The 20,900-nt window shown below is 42.1% G+C and overlaps 1 protein-coding gene across 6 annotated transcripts; it reads right to left on the bottom strand.

Annotated features, from left to right (window-relative positions):
• Window positions 1-3,027: 3,027 nt before the first annotated feature.
• TMEM220 (transmembrane protein 220) lies at window positions 3,028-17,480 on the bottom strand. 6 transcript variants are annotated; one of them, XR_008375613.1, is made up of 8 exons: window positions 17,344-17,480; window positions 16,560-16,589; window positions 13,953-14,013; window positions 11,551-11,674; window positions 9,369-9,428; window positions 6,970-7,042; window positions 3,964-4,706; window positions 3,029-3,687 (listed from the first exon to the last, which is right to left on the bottom strand). XR_008375613.1 is itself a non-coding variant. In XM_053570095.1 (7 exons), the coding sequence occupies exons 1-7, from the start codon at window positions 17,434-17,436 to the stop codon at window positions 4,458-4,460; spliced, it is 690 nt and encodes a 229-aa protein (XP_053426070.1). In that variant the 5' UTR covers window positions 17,437-17,480; the 3' UTR covers window positions 3,028-4,457. The 6 variants fall into 6 exon arrangements, 3 of the variants coding, with proteins under 3 accessions (XP_053426070.1, XP_053426071.1, XP_053426072.1); XR_008375614.1 differs by having other exon boundaries at window positions 16,560-16,690; window positions 17,344-17,477; XR_008375615.1 differs by lacking the exon at window positions 16,560-16,589 and adding an exon at window positions 16,590-16,690 and having other exon boundaries at window positions 17,344-17,477.
• Between the last annotated feature and the right edge of the window lie 3,420 nt (window positions 17,481-20,900).

Below are 20,900 nucleotides of genomic sequence, written 5' to 3'. Positions count from 1 at the left end.
TCAGTGTGTTTTAGTTGATAAAACATTGTCATTTTGGAGAATGTCTCTGGTATATGTTAGAAAGAAACATAATAAATCAGGGAGGAGGCTGAAGTAGGGACTTATAGTCTCACAAGGAATTTTATTTGGCCTTCCCTGAAATTTTTTTACTTTTTACAAGAATATATTCATGTGTTAACTATAACTTAAAATTCATAATTAAAAAAGAATAAGCTTGGGTAAACGTTTCTGTTTATCCTGTTGTGTGAATGAACTTTGGACGATTTTTGCTTGGAATACCTATACTTAGGCTTTTGTAGGCTTGTAGTTCCATTTTATAAACAAAAACACCAATAGTTACTTTACAGGTGAATGTGTAGCGCTCCCGTCTCTGTAAGAAAGGCTTCCAGAGAAGTCATGTGGTCCTCTGGTGATACCGAAGCCAGGACCAAGTGGCAGTGCAGCAGTGTGGCTGCTAGCTGGGTCGGTCTGGGCCACCAGCTAATGCTGTATGAGACTGCAGTAGGCAAATGAATTTACACTTTACTCCTCCACAGACAAATGGGACATGTTTAACTCAGTTGTCATGGATGCTAAGGCTCATTTGCACAAACACTTACTAGAAGGCAAATAGGAACTACTTAAGTGTTAAGATAGTGTAAGGCGTAAAGCAGTATGAGAAATATTAACCTGAGTGTGCCTGTTGAGCACCTAGCCACCATGAGGATATAAAGGTGCATTCGTTTTCTGTGGCTTCTCTAAGATATTGGTGGCTTAAAACACGAACTTGGTGGCTTAAAACAACATATATTTGTTTTGGGGTTCTAGAGGTCAGAAGTCCGAAACCATTTTCACTGCTAAAATCAAAGCGTGGGTGTGGCCATACCCCTTCAGGAGGCTCTAGGGGAATTTCCTTCCCTTGTCTTCTCTAGCCTCTACAGCTGCATTTCCTGCATGCCTTGGCTCATGGCCCCTTCCCCCATCTTCAGAGCCAGCAGTGTAGCATCTTCAAGTCTGCGCCTTGTTGTCACAGCACTTTCTCTGCGGTGTGTGTAGTTTGATCTCCCTTGGCCTCCCTCTTGCAGGTACACTTGTGATTACACTTAGGGCCCATCAGCTCATCCAGGTAATCCTCATCTCAGGATCCTCCATCATATCTGCAAAATCCGTTTCATGATACAAGGTAACATGTCCCAGGGATTAGACCTGCATATCTTTGAGGACCATTATTCAGCTGACCACAGGGGTGACTGTGATGATCTGTGTCACAGACCTCACCATGAGTGAGATGGCAGCATGGACACCTGTGCAATCTGTCATACTAAGAAAGGACTGAGGGAACCTGGAGGAGGAACTTAATTTTGTTTGACAGGAAGCGGTTTGAATTAACTGGAGAAGAGTATCTCAGAATAGCATAAACAGAGGCCTCAAAGGACATACTGAATACAGAAGTAGCAAGTCATGCTATGAGGATTCCTCAAAAGGTGCAGGAACGGGGCGGCTAGAGCTATGTGAAGAGCCTCAAATGTTGAGCCCAGATTTAGAATTTAACTTGGACAGTAAGGAACCCTCAGGTTTCTGAGCTAGGGAACGAATGATTAGATTTGCGTGGCAGTCTAGGCAGGAGATAAGGAGGGGCTGAGGTAGAAGAGGACCTATGGGAAGTAACAACTTTTTTTTTTTTTTTTGAGACAAAGTCTCACTATGTCACCCTTGGTAGAGTGCTGTGGTGTCACAGCTCACAGCAACCTCAAACTCTGGTGCTTAAGTGATTCTCTTGCCCCAGCCTCCCAAGTAGCTGGGACTGCAATGCCTGGCTATTTTTTTTTTTTTTTTAATTGTAGTTGTCGTCGTTTGGCAGGCCCAGGCTGCGTTTGAACCTGCCAGCTCTGGTGTATGTGGCCGGTGACCTAGCTGCTGAGCTACAGGTGCTGAGCCACAGCTGGGGGCTTTGAATAGAACTGTTAACTTTACTAATAATACCTAACTTCTATTAAAAAAGAAGATTTTTCTAATAAAGACTCTTGAAAAGACAGTACTCCACCCAAAGTGCCTTTTACGTGCTGAACTCTGGAGGGGCAAAAGGGACTATGAATATTCACAGAATTCACAGGTGAAATGAACGCACACCTTGAACATGACTGTCTCTTAAGCACAGAAGCAAGCGTGACTAGGAGGATGGGTAGGGCCTGATAGAATTTGCAAATGAGTCTGTGTCTTTGTGTGTGACTTCAGTAGATCATATTAAAGGAGGTATAAAAGCTGCAAATACCATGTAAGCTTTTAAATGTATACAGGAGAACTCGAATCCTTTACATGTATTTTACTGACCCTTAAAATAAATTTCACTATTTTAATAGTAACTAGATTTTTTTCCCTTTTCTCTCATCTAAACCCTTTTTTTCTTGAGACAGAGTTGCACTCCATTGCCCTGGGTAGAGTACCATAGCTCATAGCAACCTCAAACTCTTGGGCTCAAGCCACCCTCTTGCTCCAGTCTCCAGAGTAGATGGGACTACAGGTGGTGCCATGACACCTGGTTAGTTTTTCTATTGTTAGTAGAGATGGGGGTCTCACTGTTGCTCAGGCTGGTCCTGAACTCCTGAGCTCAAGCAGTCTACCGGCCTCGGCCTCCCAGAGTGGTAGAATTATAGGTGTGAGCCACTGTCCCAGCCTCTCATTTAAATCTTAATCTCAGAGAATTTCTCACTGTTCCGTGGCTACTATGCCAAAAACAAAACACACGAACCTCCTTTAACAAATATTCATAGACTACTTAGTACTATAATAAATGCTAGACTCATTTTCACTCTTCTGATACGTGGAAGGTGCTGATTCTGAGTGATGTATTTCCTAGATCTCATAAAACAGAGTAGTATCTGTAGTATCTGACTACAGAGTTTGATGCTAGCAAATGTAAAAAAGTTGCCATTCTGATTGTCTAGAATGAGATTGTCCAATAGAAAAGCAAGATAAGCAGAAATAATAGTATAAGCAGAATAATAATAACAGAAATAATTAAAAATATTCTAGCAGTCACATTTTAAAACATAAATGGAAAAAAACGTTAATGGAAACATAAAATCGATTTTAATGATATATTTAACCTAATATATCTAAAGTATTTCAACATGTGATCAATATAAAATTACATTCTTTGTGTACCATTCTTTAAAATCTAGTGTGTATTTTATATTTAAAGCCTACTCATTGGGACGCTAAATTTTCATTAAGAACACTTGATCTGTATTTAGATATTACAATATTTTTTAATTGAAAAGTAGATTCATATGCCCAAGTTGTTCCACACACACTTAAAGTTTTCTGATAATTGACTGTCAGTTTTTAGATTAAAATGAGAATGAAAAAAATTAAAATTTACTTTCTTAGTCTAGCCAATTTCAGGTGCTTCACAGCAACATGTGGCTAGTGGTTCCCATCCTAGAGAGTGCAGCTCTCAAAGTAAGCCTCACTGGGCTTACTTCGGACATCTGTTTAAAAAGAATGTATATAGATTTTGAGCCTTATTCCTCATTTAGAATGTAATTAACATTCCCTATTTCCTTCCTCATTGGTCTCAAGTGCCTTTATTCTATCCACTTCCCTTTCTTTCCAAGACATGCCTGTGCCTTGGTTTCAAGTAGAGTTCTGTAGTTCATGAGACCAGGTCAGGAACTACTGAGATTAGTGTATCACCCTTTCTGGAACCTCTATTTTATTTTATTTTTTTTTGTAGAGACAAGAGTCTTACTTTATCACCCTCAATAGAGTGCCATGGCATCACACAGCTCACAGCAACCTCCAACTCCTGGGCTTAAGCGATTCTCTTGCCTCAGCCTCCTGAGTAGCTGGGACTACAGGCGCCCGCCACAGCACCCAGCTATTTTTTGGTTTGCAGTTCAGCCGGTGCCAGGTTTGAACCCGCCACCCTCGGTATATGGGGCCAGCTCCCTACCGACTGAGCCACAGGCGCCGCCCTGGAACCTCTATTTTAGTACGTTACCCAAACCTCGCTTCCCTCTCTTTTAATCATGAGTAGGCCCTTTGTAATCTTGGCAAGCACTTCCATATTTTTAGAATGTTTTTGTATTTTCTGATTTGATCTTTGCAACTGTGTAAGTAGATCCTATTTTATATATTTTCCCAAATCACATGGGTAGAGAGGAGTTGAATTAGAACTCACATTTTTAAACCTTTGTTCTATGCCTTTTCCACTACCCTATGATACACAATAACTTTTTTTTTTTTTATTGTTGGGGATTCATTGAGGGTACAATAAGCCAGGTTACACTGATTGCAATTGTTAGGTAAAGTCCCTCTTGCAATCATGTCTTGCCCCCATAAAGTGGATACACAATAACTTTCAGAAAGACTTCCAGAGAATACCACACCCTATTTCTTAACTAGTCCCATCCAATCTTACATTGAATTGTAGGCAACCTTAAAAAGTTCTTAGGATTTAAAAAACAACCCAAACTCTATTTGCCCAAATGACCTGAAATAAACTCCTGCAAAACTGGATGGCTACCCCAAATGTTTATAAAACATTGACTGAAAATGTTTATTTTAATAACAGGATTCTTCAAGTCATTTAAATTACTGTCTTGCAGTGAGTTGGCCAGGAGGACCGAATGTCCTTGTTTATATATATGTAGACCCATGAGACAAATGGGAAAAGAGTGATTACAGTGGCAATAACCAACTGAATTCTTCCACCAGCTGGATTCCTATAAAGACACAAAAACTATTATAAATAAAAATCCAATAAAAATCATGAATTGCTTTGCAAATAAGTATGAAGACTGAGTTGGTAAAAGATATCATATTTTAGTCTGCTTTCTTGTTTTACTCCAGTATAACTCACTCATTTGTAGAAATTCTTTATATATATTCTTAATAGAAATCCTTGTTTACAAATATCTTCTGCCACTCCATGATGTTTTTTGAAGAACCGAAGTCATCGATTAACTAGACTATGTTAAAATCAATCTTTTCCTAATGATCTTTAGTGTTCTGTTTAAAAAATTTTTCTTTTCTTTTTTTGAGTAGAGTACCATGGCATCATAGCTCACAGCAACCTCAAACTCTTGGACTCAAGTGATCCTCTTGCCTCAGTCTCCCAAGTATCTGGGACTAGACACCCACCACCACACCTGGCTAGTTTTTTCTATTTTTAGTAGAGATGGGGATCTCACTTTTGCTCAGGCTGGTCTTGAACTCCTGAGCTCAGGTTATCCATCTGCCTCAGCCTCCCCAGAGTGTTAGGATTGCAGGCATGAGCCACCGCACCTGACCTGTTATATCTTCTTGATGAACTGGATCTTTTGTCATTAAAATGTGTCTCTCTTTGGCATCTTAATTCCACCTTTAAATAAGTGATATTTAGGCCAGGTGTGATGCCTTATGTCTGTAATCCTAGCACTTCGAGAGGCCAACGCAGGAAGATTGCTTGTGGCTAAGAGTTCAAGACCAGCCTGAACAACAAATTGAGACTCTGTCTTTATAAAAAATTTAGATGGTTGTGGTGGCATGTACCTGTAGTTCCAGCTAATTAAGAAGCTGAAGGAGGAGTTTGATCCTAAGAGTTTGAAGTTGTGAGCTAAGATGCTGCCATAGCTCTATAGCCTGGGCAAAGGAGTAAGACTTATCTCCTAAAATAAAATAAAATAAAATAAAATAAAATAAAATAAAAGTGGTGTTGAGATAACCAGATAGCCATATAAAAATGGACTCGTTCTAAATAACCATTACACTGGGATAAATTTCAGAGGTGTCCACCATGTGGCCCACAGCAGCATGCTGATTTCTGAGGACTTCTTTTCTTTATCTGTAGTGTTAAATATCAAGAAAAGTATGCAAAGACTTTTTTTTTCTAATCGGCTTTCCTTATTGTTTGTGTATTTAATGTGTGGCCCAAGACAACTCTTTTATCAATGTATAGGAGAGAAATAAAAAGGTTGGAACCCCATAGATCAAATATTTAAGTGTGTTAAAAGAACACAGAAGTTTATGAAGAAGAAAAGGAAAGGAAAAGGTAGTTGACTTGCTCCCTTTATTTACCAGTTACCGTGTTCATAAGAACACAGTGTGCATACATGTGTTAGAAGAAGACTTAGGTGAGATACTTTACAACCAGAGAGTGAGGAAGTTTTTCTAACGATGCTTTTCCATCTAGAAGTCATAAGGAAAAAGATTGATAAATCTGGTTACATTAAAAATTAACCATGAAAGCTTTTTTCATAGCAAAGTATACTTTGCATAAGTAAAAGGACATTATCAAACTACAAAATAACATTTTCAGCTTACATACAGATAAAGAGCTTCTAAAAATAGAGAAGACCAACAACTTTAGTTAAGAATCAGATTAAACCTACATTTCGCAGAAATAGACCAACATTTTATAGAAAAAAATGCAAATGGCTCTTACTCATATGGAAAATGTGCTCCCCTTTGCTCTTAATAAGAGATGTGAGAGTTAAAACTACTCATTTCTCAGCTATCTGATTAGTAAACGTTTAAGATTTTGACTATATACTCTGTTGGCAAGGCTACGGGGAAAGAGGCACTCATATCCATTGCTGGGGGAATACAAAATGGAACAAGACTGGGCATGGTGGCTGATGCCTGTAATCCTAGCACTCTGGAAGGCTGAGGAAGGAGGATCTCTTGAACTCAGGAGTTTGAGACCAGCCTGAACAAGAGTGAGATCCCCCTCTAAAAAAATGAGGATTGCTTAAGCCTAAGAGTTTTTGTTTTTTTTTTTTTTTTTGTAGAGACAGAGTCTCACTTTATGGCCCTCGGTAGAGTGCCGTGGCATCACACAGCTCACAGCAACCTCCAACTCCTGGGCTCAAGCGATTCTCTTGCCTCAGCCTCCCGAGTAGCTGGGACTACAGGCGCCCGCCACAACGCCCAGCTATTTTTTGGTTGCAGTTCAGCCAAGGCTGGGTTTGAACCCGCCACCCTTGGTATATGGGGCCAGTGCCTTACTGACTGAGCCACAGGCGCTGTGTGAGCTATGATGCCATGGCACCCCACCAAGGGCGACAAAGTGATATTCTGTCTCAAAGAAAAAAACAAAACAAAACTGGTAAATAAAGGGAGCAAGTCAACTCCCTTTTCCTTTCCTTTTCTGCTTCTGATATATATCGCAGAGTAGTCAAGAATCAGTAAGTGGAAGTTTCTCTTTATAGATGTTTTCCAGCTAGTAAACAAGTAATGATATAATTAGAATATCACTATTTTGCAACCCGAATGAATTAACAGATTTAGGCAATAATCATCAAAGACTATTAATATCACAGAGAAGCAGGTAGGTACTATGTATATTGTGATGGAAGTACATAGTACCATTATTTAACATAAAGTAGTCTGTAACAAATAATAATTATGATACCAGAACCTATTAAACTTTTAGATTTAACCACCAATTTATAGGAATTACAAGGTACAAAGAGACAAGCATTTATAAGATACCAGGGAAATCTAAACAGTGACTAGAAAACTCATAATATATAAGAGTAATTGTTCCTGTAGTTTTTGTATGATAGTAGAGAGGTTAGTTTCGAAATGCTTTTCATTTACAGATACATTCTGAAATATGGAGGAAACAATATGATGTCTGGAATTTATTTCCCAATAGCCTAGCAGTCTGGAGTGAAGAAAGAAAATGGTTTAGATGAAACAAGATCGGACATATTGATAATTGTTGAAGCTGGGTGATTTGGTACATCTGATTTATTTTATTAGCCTCTCCACCTTTCAATATGTTTGAAAATTTTCAAAATAAAATATTAAAAAATATATTGGGCGGCGCCTGTGGCTCAGTGAGTAGGGCGCCGGCCCCATATACCGAGGGTGGCGGGTTCGGACCCAGCCCCGGCCAAACTGCAACAGAAAAATAGCCGGGCGTTGTGGCGGGCGCCTCTAGTCCCAGCTGCTCGGGAGGCTGAGGCAAGAGAATCGCTAAGCCCAAGAGTTAGAGGTTGCTGTGAGCCGTGTGACGCCACGGCACTCTACCCGAGGGCGGTACAGTGAGACTCTGTCTCTACAAAAAAAAAAAATATATATATATATTTAAAATATTTAAAAATGTTTTTCTCTAATAATTGTCTTAAAGTCTATTTTATTATTAACATTGCTATACTGGTAGCTCAGCGCCTGTGGCTCAAGCAGCTAAGAGACCAGCCACATACACCTGAGCTGATGGGCTCAAATCCAGCCCGGGCCTGCCAAACAACCATGATGGCTGTAACCAAAAATAAATAAATAAATTTCAAAAAAAAAAAAAAATTGCTATACTGGCTTTCATTTGGTTGGTATTTTTATAGCAAATTTTTTCCATCTTTTGACTTTAAATCTTTCTGTATCTATATATTTAAGAGTTATCATTTGTAAACAGTGTAGAGTTGGGGTTTTAAGCGTTTTATACCCTTTGAACATCTTTGATGCAACTGGAATATTTTATACATTCACAGTTAATGTATTTCTAGTCTCTTTGGCTTTAAATTTCTTTCTTTCTTTTTTCGAGAGACAGAGTCTCACTTTATGGCCCTCAGTAGAGTGCCGTGGCCTCACACAGCTTACAGCAACCTCCAACTCCTGGGCTTAAGCGATTCTCTTGCCTCAGCCTCCCGAGTAGCTGGGACTACAGGCGCCCGCCACAACACCCGGCTATTTTTTGGATGCAGTTTGGCTGGGGCCGGGTTTGAACCCGCCACCCTTGGTATATGGGGCTGGAGCCTTACCGACTGAGCCACAGGCGCCGCCCTTGAATTTCTTTCTTAACATATCCTTCCCATTTATCTCATTTGTTCTGTTTTTCCCCAGTCACTTTTCTTGCCTTCTCATATTCAAGGATTATGTAATGAACCCTTGACTTATCCTGGTCTAATACAAATTTGTACTTTTATCTCTTCCTGGACAATTAAAGAACCCTGGAACACATTAACTCCATTTCTCCCCTTCCAATTTACATGCTACTATGGCTAAGTATTTTTATCCAGTGTATGTTTAAACCCACAAAACATCATGATTATTGTCTTATAAGTTAATATTCACTTATACGTATTCACACATTTATATTTTCTTTGCTCTTCATTCTTTCTTGAATCTTCAAGCTTCCCATGTAGACCATTTTCCTTCCCCCAGAAGAACATCTTTTAGGCTGGCAATTGCCTCTGACTACACTGAGCCACATAGAAAACTATGGTATTCATGAACATGAGTGATCACGAAACTTCAAATCAACTGTTCTTATCTTCCCTAAGGAAAAGGAAAGATTTCTTTCTAAGATTCCTGTTTTTACTTATGTGTCAGTATTTTCACTTACTACCTGATCTTACTAACCTTGAGGACATCTGATTTTAAGTGATGAGTTAAATACTTACTTTGAGGAACTGTGGCATAGACTCATCCATGCTGTGATAATCACCAGACCAGACAGCTCCCTATAAATGAGCATACATTTCATATTTTTGAAGTGGCTGCAAGTGAGATTCATATTATCACACTTTTCGACTACTTGGTATCCCCAAGATATATGGCATCTACAGAATGCTTTTAAGTCTAGCTGTGATTCATAAATTACTTTTTTTCAGACAGTTTAAAGGCTTATATAAAAATAAATTTCATCTTAAGAGGCAGATATGAGATCCATGACTGTTCCCCAACTTATAAGTATACCTTCACAAAATTAAATGAATATTTAAAAACCCACACAGATATATATCACTTATTTCAAGTCATTGGAAGGAACAGTACAATTAAGAAACAATACCAGATTTGATCAGTCATTATTTTCTTTTTTTTAATTAATTTATTTATTTTTATTGTTAAATCATAGCTGTGTACATAGTGCAATCAAGGGGTACAATGTGCTGGTTTCATATACAATCTGAAATATTCTCATCAAACTGTTCAATGTAGCCTTCATGGCATTTTCTTAGTTGCTGTATGTAGACATTTGTATTCTGCGTTTAGTAAGTTTTGCCTGTACCCATTCTAAGATGCACTGTAGGTGTGGCCCCGCCCATTACCCTCCTTCCACCCTAACCTCCCCCCTCCCTTCCCCTTCCTTGGCCCTTTCCCCATAGTCTTGTGCTATAGTTGGGTTATAGCCTTCGTGTAAAAGCTATAATTTAGCTTCATAGTAGGGCTGAGTACATTGGATACTTTTTCTTCCATTCCTGAGATACTTTGCTAAGAAGAATATGTTCCAGCTCCATCCATGTAAACATGAAAGAGGTAAAGTCTCCATCTTTCTTTAAGGCTGCATAATATTCCATGGTATACGTGTACCACAATTTGCTAGTCCATTCATACGTCGATGGGCACTTGGGCTTCTTCCATGACTCAGCAATTATGAATTGGGCTGATCAGTCATTATTTTCACATGAGATTGAGTCACTTCTTAGGAGAATGATTTGTAGTATGAATCAGACTATAATTTTGGGGTGGGTATGTGCTTCTATATGTATCTTTTTTTTTTTCTATTGAGACAGAGTCTTACTCTGTCGTCTTGGATAGAGTGCCGTGGGATCAGCCTACCTCACAGCAACCTCAAACTCCTGGGCTCAGCAAATCATCCTGCCTCAGCCTCCCAAACAGCTGGGACTACACAGACCACAATGATCTGCTGGATTTTCTAGGTTTTTTTAAGAGACCAGGTTTGCACTCTTGAGCTCACTTTGGCCTCCCAGAGTGCTAGGTTTACAGGTGTGGGCCACCATGCCTGGCCTAGATACATGCATTATAATACAATTAAAAAATTATCACAGTCAGCCACAGTTCCACTAGAAGCCTCACCCTGAGTTCACCATAATCCATGGGCTTCATGCTGCTTCAACCCATTTGCTCTACCTTCCCATCCACAGACCCAGCCTGACTGGCTCTCCAGTTGTCTAAAAGATTAGAGCCTAGAACAAAGCAGCACTTCTCAGGGATGCTGACCTTAACAGGTCTCTGAATTTTGGTGTTGGCAGATGTCATCGGGGGGGGGGGGGAGGGGGTAAAAAGGAGGGAAAGGGGCTATTCACCATGCCAAGGAGGTCAAGGGTGGCAGGAAGCAAGAGGTGATAAAATAGGAACAGGTGGTGGTGACGAAGGGAGGACATGACACGAGACATTCCACCCAAGTCTAACAGAGCTTGACTTCAAATCCTGGCCTCTGAGGTGGGTGATCACACTTGGTAGATAAGATTCTGGCTTAAACCAGAATCAGTAAGAATGCCGACAGAGTTATGATGGCAACTGGACTGAGTGTTACTGCATAGCACTGCTGCTAGCCACCAGGAGGCCAAGGTCGACTGCAGAATAATGAAATCGTAGTGTATTATGCAATGGCTACCTGTCCCAGTAATGATGGCGTCTGACAGGCAATGCTGGGTTTGAATTCTGGCTCCATCACTTCCTTAGTTCCTTCAGCTTATAAAGGAGATAATACATTTTCTTCCTCTCCTGGTATAGTTGAAAGAATTCAATCATCATGCTACACAGATACAGTCTTACAAAGGAATGCAAGATTTCTCAGTTCTATCCCACCCTTCCAAAGGGCAAAAAGCCACTGCTCACCTGCCTTCTTCCTCGTGTAAGATGTGCTGTTGTGTGTGAAGCAGGAGGTGGTATGCCAAGCCGACAGCCCACACCACACAAAAGAATATGTGTATCGCAGAGATGCTCTTCCAAATAATGTTACCTAAAAACAGACATCCTGATGCTGTTTGTAATGGAATCACATCCCACAGGAAAATGATCTCTGCACCTATTCCACCAGTCTGCGTTCAGAAAAAGGGTCCAGAACACCTTTACTTTCTTTTTTTTTTTTTTTTTTGAGGGACAACACAGAGGTCACCAATTATAAACATAACCTCCTCTTCCTATGATGACTAGCCTCATTTTCTTTGGGGATCCACGCTTCCCACCCCCAGTCTGTGTGTCCTGGCAAACTGGACCTTAGCCAGGTCGATCAATGCACTCATCCCCTCAGCCACATTGATTTGGCTCAGGACAAACAGACAATGATTCAGGAGCCACCACTTGCTTCTCATGTTGACGGAGTGAAGAAACAGAGTCTAATTCCTGTTGGACTTGGTGTGGTGAAGAAGTGAACTTGGAGCTGCCAGGCTGCCTTGCAGAGCCAGGGGTGAAGTTCAGGGATCACCAGTGCCTGAAGCCAGCACCTCCCCAGCCCTTCCTGTAAACTTACCAACCTGTTTCTCTCTTAGCTCATTGCACATTTGAATTGAGGTTTTTTTTTTTTCTTTTTTTTTTCCTAGTTTGTAACTCAAGCAGCCCTAACTGATCCACCTTAAAGACACAGACAAGAATTCTAGGGGCCTATGAGGAACACAGGCATCTAGGGAGCTAGAATTTTCCCTATCCAGCTAGGAATTGTTGCTTTTTATTCTAAGGCTCCTGAGAATGTTCAAGCTACTAAGAGCTATTTTAAAGAAAGTGAAAAATAATCTATCAGAACGAATAGTTCCCACTAATAAGAAAATGTTAATAGGGGCAGTGCCTGTGGCTCAAGGAGTAGGGCGCCGGTCCCATATGCCGGAGGTGGCGGGTTCAAACCCAGCCCCGGCCAAAAAAAAAAAAAAAAAAAGAAAATGTTAATAACCAGTATAAATGTATGTTTTTCTAAGACACCATTTTATACTATAAAACTGCCTAACTTAAAGTTGATTGAGAGGTTTTTAGGGCCATAAAAAGTGAAGCAGCTACACTTTGTCCAGCATTGAGCTAGGTAGCCTGTGAGCTATCTTAAGTAGATTTTTTTTTTTTTACATGTATACACCCCTGGAATATACATGTGAGGTGTCCAAGAAGCAGGTTACAGAATAAATATATAGCAAATCCTGTTTTACAGCCATTCATTCCTTTGGCAAACATCAAGTACTTACTATGTGCCTGGCCATATATATGAACTGAATATTTGTGTCCCCCCAAATCCATACGTTGAAATCCTAACCCCCAAGGTGGTGGTATTGGGAGGTGGGGCCTTTGGGAGATAGATAGTTCATGAGGGTGGCACCCTCATGAATGAGATTAGTGCCCTTATAAAAGAGATCTGAGAAAGTTCCTTTACCCCTTCCACCATGTGAGGTCACAGAGAGAGGACAATACCCATGAACCAGGTATAGGCCCTCACCAGACATCGAATCTTTTGGCATCTTGATCTTGGACCTTCCAGCTTCCAAGACTAGGAGAAATCAATTTCTGTTTTTCATGAGCCACCCAGTCTATGATATTTTTGTTATAGCAGCCCAGATTGATATAAATGTAGGCTAGGCTTGCACAAAGATGCATAAACCATGATCCTGTTTTAAAACCATGATCCCCCAGCCTAGAAGCAGGCAATACACTGCTGTAAATACCTTGATAATACATAGGGAGATTAGGAAAAGCAACATATATTAATGAAAAATCTATATTTTTTTTACAGACATTATAAACAATTTCTATAATAAATTTGGGTACTGGTTTACATACACAGGTATTGAATAAATCAAAATAAGAAAATGATTAACTGGAATGGCGTTACTCTGAGAAAAATGCATACAAAAATGAGTCGAACTAGGTTATAAAGAGAAAATATATAATAGGCATTGATTGCCACTGAGTAAGGGGACACAAAATTAACACTTAGATTGTTAGTGTGGTGCCTTAAGAAATCAATGCAGTGACAGAAATCCTTCTCTCTCATGGGTTAAACTGCATAACTACGATTTCACATCAGTATCAGAGGTGTTTGGTCTAAATTGGTAAAGAAGGGTTTAGTATAGAAGACCCTCATAATGTTTTCCAGAAGATGGTAAGGATAAGCTAGATTAGAATTATCCCCTCTTACTATCAGAAATGAACAGAAAGGCCTAGGGAACCCCTTTTTCTTCCTGGGAGTCGGGAGGATAGACTCTCATTGTTATAAGGAAATCTGATTTTTTGTATCTCCATTCAAAATTAAAGGTTTATACCTGTGACAAGAGGATTAAATCCCACAAGCAGGGTCAGTACTGCAGGTATCGTGTACATCACCTATTAGCAAAAAGAGAGGAGATAATGTGGCTTAAGACGTGTGCCTAATATAGGAGATGTTCAAAGGTGTCTAGGAAGTAAAGAAAGGTAAGATGAGCGGCTGGTGTGCTCCAATACACCCTCCAGTTTCAGAAATGACCAAGGAAGTGGTAGTCTCTGCTTTTGTAGCACTTACCAAGTCTGCTTGCAAGGTGAGGTGGGGAACATGGAAATGAGTTGGGTATAGACCAGGTCCAGACCCCGTAACCTAGTATGCCTTCCTCTCCTCATCCATTCATTCAAGAGTCAATACACTATGTTGCCGTGGTGTCACAGCTCATAGCAACCTCAAACTCTCTTGGGCTTAAGCGATTCTCTTGCCTCAGCCTCCCAAGTAGCTGAGATTATAGGCGCCTGCCACAATGCTTTGCTATTTTTTTTTTTGTTGTTGTTGTTGTTGTAATTGTCATTGTTGTTCGGCAGGCCCAGGCTGGGTTCAGACCCGCCAGCTCCGCTGTATATGGCTGGTGCCCTAGCCACTGAGCTACAGGAGACGAACCGCAGGAAGGATTTCTATCAGGGAGGTACTCCATTAGGTTGCCTGAAGGCTAACAAGAAGACAGAAGATTGGCCCTTGTTCTCCTGGGAGCTGGTAGCCAACTCCAGTGTGAGGCCAAACATGTTAGTGCTATCAAGAGGTTCAAAGGAAGAATTGTGGGAACCTACAGGAAAGAGGCAGAAAGATCTTTGTGGGTGAGACAGCATTTGAGATAGTCCTTAAAATTTGGCTATAGTATGACACACAGGAATTCTAGAGTCAAAGCACATTAACTATTATTGATGGATTAGGTTTCAGCAACCAAATATGGAATGGAGTCATAATGTGGTAGGCCTTGAATCCAAGTTGGGAATTTATACTCAAGAGATTTGGGGAAGTAACAAAAGTTTTTGAAGCAGAAGGTAACATACAGAAAGTGTTTTAGGAGCAGAAGAGATGTGAGGTGGACAGAAGGGCTGAGAAGCTGTTTCAGGGGTCCATGTGGGAGGCAGCAAAGGTGGAGTGCGAATGAGAGAGCATGTTTGTGGGGACGTAAGGCCTATTCTTCATATTATATTATCTGAACATGACATTAAAGGTGAAATGTACAGGGATTGTACAGATAAGCATTAAACCTAGATTGTAGTTTAATTAATTAAAGACAGGGGTCTTGCTATTTTGTCCAGGCTGACCTCACACTCCTGGGCTTGAGTGATTATCTCACCTTAGCCTCCACTCCTGGGCTTGAGTGATTATCTCACCTTAGCCTCAACTCAAACTTATTTTGTCTTTTCAGGGGATCTCACTCAAAGGCACTGGTTAAGGAACAGAGAGACATTAAAGGTGACTGAGGTTTTGAACCATGATGACTCAGAGAATGATTCTGCTGATAACAGAAATGGGCAAGTCAGGTAGAGGAGTGGGTATACAGGGAAGGATACCAGGTAGGATCTTGGGCCTGCCTGAGGAGCTGTGCGATGTATAGGTGGGTGTATCTAGCAGTGTTTTGGAAATTCAACATTAAGCTAGATGTCTGAGACCTATCTGTGGGGAAATAATACTTGTAACTTGAGATATAGGTCAGAGTCTCAAGAAAAAGGCAATTTGATTTGATTCGGAGGCATATTAATCTGGATAATAAGCAATATCAGAATGAGGTTTCACTGCACTAAAGAAATGGACTAGAATTTAGCATTATAATTCTAAAAGCTTCCATGTGTGTTGCTCACGTGGTGAACATTATTCTAAAGCTAAAAATCATCTCAGGGATATTGGACAGTCTTGTGTATCTGTATTGAAAGAATCAGGACAAAATTCAAATATTTGGCAAAATGTATGAGACATGCATTTCTCTAATGTAGTGTTTTTTCAACCTTTTTTAAAATCTCACAGCACACTTGAATCTAGTTAAACTTGCACGGCACACTTAAATTACGTTGATTAAAAATATAGTAAAAAAACACTGTGCTTGAACTTTTTTCAAAAATAGTTTAATTAATGATCTTTAAAATTTTCGAAGCACAACTAAGTTCCTCTCATGGCCCACCAGTGTGCCACTGCTGAAAAATCACTGCTCTAATTGTTCAAATCACAGCTTTGGTTAAATGAATACCATAGATTTAAAGGGATTTAATTACTTTTATAAATATTATTCACTTAATCAGCAGAACCACAGAACTTTTAGGCCTGGCATTTCACAATCAAAAGTTTGCTGGAGTTTCTGGCTAGAAACTCCTAAGGAAATGGTTCAATTGATCCTGAGTGGTCTCTAGGTCCTCAGCTGGGCCATCTATTCAAAGGGAATACTGTGGAAAGACCTTTGTTTCTAGAAAGTTTGGAATTTACACACCACGCGTTACATTATCGCTCTGATCCCTTTAGGAAAAAAGAGCTTACAAAGGGTTTGACTTCTAAGTTTTCAAATAAATAAAGCAAGGAGGAAGGGCAAATAGAGACAGCTGTGTGTTTTGCCTGTTTCACAATTCTTCCGAAAGGAGGGAAGTAAGTGTCAAAAGCAGCTCATACTCACCACCCACAGCTCGGCATCTGGATCATTTACCTGGAATTGCCAAAACGTCACAGCATTAGCAGACACCCGGTCCCGCTCCGTTCCTATATTTGGTCTGCTTTTTTACTCATTTGTTCAGTGCCAGACACTGCCTAGACACGGAGGATACAAAATCTGAGCAAGACACAGTCTAGCAGACTAGGCTGGTTTGAAGGGATTTCTGGCTGAACACAACAGATGGTCCTAACGTACAGCCGCATACTTTTGGAATGAACTGCACAGGAGCTCTGAAAAGAACCCTTCAAACCCGGAAGGGGTATTTTAAGAACGCTCCAGTCTGAAGAAATGAGGGCAATAATTATGAAGAGGTCCCAAGACAGACCGGAAAGGATAATTATGCTGGAAAGGTTTTGCCCGGCTTCCTCATCCGAGACCCTGAATCGTGTTCAGTCTCATCCGCGGGGTTTATGTTAAGAAAGGTGCCAAAGGAGGTCCCCTTCAAAGTGACCCGCGCTGCCCCAGCGCCCCGGGGCGTCTAAACACAGACTGAACACAGAGGGGCGGTCGCGTCAGGTTCGCGGGCGTGTGGCTTGCGGCCATGAACGCAACTGTGTCTGAGCAGGGGAGGGACTGGGGGTCCCCCAGAAGTAAGCCTCATTCCCGTCCTCCTCGTAAACTGAACACGCCTGCGACTCTGCGGGCTTGTGGGTCTACACTGCACACCCGAACTGGTGGCGGAGCTCGCAGCCCAGGGCCCGGAGCCCCGCGCGTCCCCGCCCTCCCCGCCGTCCGGGCATCGCCTGACCTGCACAAAGGCCGCCAGCGCGAAGAAGGCGGCCATGAGCCAGTTGCAGGTCCGCCACAGGGCCCGCGCCCAGGGCCTAGCAGCCGGCGCCATCTGCGGAGAGAGCGCGGGGCAGAGCGCAGGGAGCAGGTCCGGGCGGAGCGCGCGGGGCAGGGAGGGGCGGGGCGCGACCCGAGACGCCCCGCCCCCGTCCGGGTCCCCAGGGCCCTCTAGTGGCCGCTGGGCGGTGCGTGCCGAGCTGGGCGGCAGCGTGGCTGGAGTGCCTGCTGCGTTGTCCCTTCCGGCTGCTTCGCAGATGGGGAAAGTGAGTCCTTAGAAGGAACTGGATGACTTGCCTAAGGTCGCATAACTCCAAAGCCTATTTTCACAAAGGCTACCTTTCTAACATTGAAAAGAAAAAGGAGAAAAGAAAGAAAGGAACAGAAAAAAAAAAAAAAGAGAGATATGTGTGTGTGTGTTTTCTGGTTAGTATTTAAGCGTTTCTTTCCAGAGCTCAGGAACTTTCAAATCCCTGTAAGCATTATGGTAATTTCTAGAGTGACGACAGTTACATTAACATCTTATACAGCTCACAGCTTTTCGCAGACAGCCTCCTTTATCTTCATGGGCTTTTATTATAAAAGGTATTTACATATTATACATATTTACAATTCTTTCCAACCACCAAAACCAACAAAATTTCCGAAATTGCTCATGAATTTCTTATGAACTAAACACACTGAAATATGCACTGCTCTCCCCTGGCTTGTTTTTGTCTTTTTCTGTTTGGTAATTTACCCTTCTGATTAGTTCTTCCCCAGGCTCATTTGCACATCCATAGGCTTCATCATTTTTGCTGTTCTAAAGAGTCTTTAGCACTTCAAATCAGGAGCTTGTGTGCCTGTCCTCTTTCCTTTTAGCTAAATCTCTGAAAACTGTTTAGGACAGGTTTTTTTTTTTAATTTTTTAAATTTTTTTCAGTTTCATTCCTTTCAAGAAATACTTATTATGCGGACAAAGTCTGCGGGTGTGCCCTGTGCTTGGTGCCAGAACTCTGAAGGAAGATATCCTGAGAGGATTCAGGAAGGGGTTTGACTGCAGGGAGGTGGACACACCTGTTAACAGAGGTGTGGTGAAGACAGCAGGGCCTGCCACTGGCTAAAGTTCTGATTCTAAATCAGTTCTGAGATTGGGAACAAGCTAAGACCACCATCAATTTTCTGTTCCTCAAATGGAAAGAAAGCAGAGAGAATGTTAGGGACTGTATTGTGCCCTCCTCAAAATTTGTTTATTTATTTATATTTATTTTTTGAGACAGAGTCTCACTTTGTCATTCTGGGTAGAGTGCCGTGGTGTTATAGTTCACAGCAACCTCAAACTCCTGGGCTCAAGCCATCCTCCTACCTCAGCCTCCCAAGTAGCTGGGACTATATACAGGTGCCTGCCACAATGCCTGGCTGTTTTTTAGAGACAGTGTCTTGCTCCTTCGAAGGCTGGTCTCAAACTCCTGAACTCAGGCAATCCACCCTCCTTGGCTTCCCAGAGGTTTAGGATTACAGGCGTGAGCCATTGCACCTGCCCCCCCACCCCAAATTTATGTGTTGAAACCCTAACTCCCACTACCTCAGAACGGGACTGTACGTAGAGACAGGGTCTTTAAAGAGATGATTAAGTCAGAATGAGATAATTAGAGTGGGTCTTAATCCAATGTGACTGTTGTTGAGGTGATTAGGACATAGACAGTTACAGAGGGAAGACTGTGAGGACACGGGGAGAACACGGCCATCCCCAAGCCAAGCACAGAGGCCTCGGAGGGAACAGACCCTGCTGATACCTCCAGAATTGTGAGAGGGTTAATTTCTGTCACGGAAGCCACCTCATCTGTGGTACTTTGTTATGGCAGTCCTTGCAAAGTAATACAGGGAATAATTGTAATACCTAGAAGGAAAAGAATGTTATGAAAACGCTTTTAAGCTCTTATGTGCCATGTAACCACCATGAAGTTTTGTATGTATAATTGTCATTGTTGTTTGGGACCTTCAAGGTCATTGTAGTGGTTATCTGTTGGTTTGGCCTCAGCAGGGTTCATTCCCTTTTCTTCTAGGATCAGCATCTCAAGCATTAGGTACGTGTGGTCTTTGGGGCCAACCACATCCCTCCCTCCCTCCCAGGAACAGGCAGGTAGCAGAAGAACCCACTGCCATGGTGAGTAGGATTGGCAAAGGCCAGGCCATGCTCCTTCCAGGCTCTGCTGATCCTGTGAGTGGGAAATATTGGGGAAAGGAAGGGTATAGAGTGGGAACAGGGAAGGATTCTTCTCTGGGCTAAATGAGCTTCTTCTCAAGTATCTGAAATCCGAAGTGCAGCTCACCATAGTGAGGATTGATTTGTTTCTGTGAACCCCATCTGTTCTCTATGAACGTCTCAGGTTTCTACTGTGGATGAAAACAGCTTGTACTGTGAAAATCTTAAAGCTTAAATATTCGTTGACAATAAAAAATGTTCCTCAAATGTTCCCTTAGAATACATTTCAATAAGGCGCCGGCCCCATATACCGAGGGTGGCGGGTTCAAACCCGGCCCCCGCTGAACTGCAACCAAAAAATAGCCGGGTGTTGTGGCGGGCGCCTGTAGTCCCAGCTGCTCGGGAGGCTGAGGCAAGAGAATCGCGTAAGCCCAGGAGTTGGAGGTTGCTGTGAGCTGTGTGACGCCATGGCACTCTACTGAGGGCCATAAAGTGAGACTCTGTTTCTACAAAAAAAAAAAAAAAAAAAAAAGAGAATACATTTCAATGCACCCTCCACATGGATTTCTGTCCACTCTGTGTTCGCCATAGATAAAAAACACTCATTGGGCAATTTATTTCACCCCTTTACTGCATATGGATATGAACTTGCTATGTGTCAGGCACTATGCTAATAACTGCGGATGTGGCCAAGAACACGAGAGACCCAGCCTTTGCCTTTGTAGAGCTTACAGACTAAACATTAATGACATGAATAGGCAGGCACTGATGGCTGGCAGTCATGGTGAGTGCCGTGAAGGGCAAGTGAGGGACGCTCTGGGAATGTGTGAAACTGGAGCATCTGACCTTTTCAAGGGGTTCTAGAAACTTCCTGTGGAGGTGGATTTAAGGTGTGCCCTGAAAAATGAATAAATGAGAGTGGGTGAAGATGTTGTGGACCAGCGCTTAAGGCTGAGAGAGACGTATGTGCAAGGAGGCCCCGGATCCTGCCGGTTTGGAGGGTGTGGCAGGAAGCAAGTGGGAGGTGCAGGGAAGGAGTCTGGTTGCATCCTGAGCGTACTGAACAGCCCCGGGAGCACTGAGCAGAGAGCGCAAGATCAGAGGTGTGCTTGGGCTGCTGTGCGGGGCACCTGTTGGGGAGAGCCAGAGAAAAAGCAAGGACTGGTCGTGGGCGCTTGCAACAAGGGCCAGCAGGATAGCAGTGGCTATGGAGAGTGAGAAGCGTGAACGAGCGCCACAGAGGAGATAAAACCAATGGGGCTGTGTGTGGGGAAGGGAAAACGCATCCTCTCTCCCGTGATGGCAAAGTCAAGTTTCCGAGCCTACATGGGTGT

The sequence above is a fragment of the Nycticebus coucang genome, chromosome 18 (assembly GCF_027406575.1).
Source record: "Nycticebus coucang isolate mNycCou1 chromosome 18, mNycCou1.pri, whole genome shotgun sequence".
Taxonomy (NCBI): Eukaryota; Metazoa; Chordata; class Mammalia; order Primates; family Lorisidae; genus Nycticebus; species Nycticebus coucang.
The sequence above is the reverse complement of the archived record's forward strand: the minus strand, read 5'-3'. Positions and strand labels throughout refer to the sequence as shown.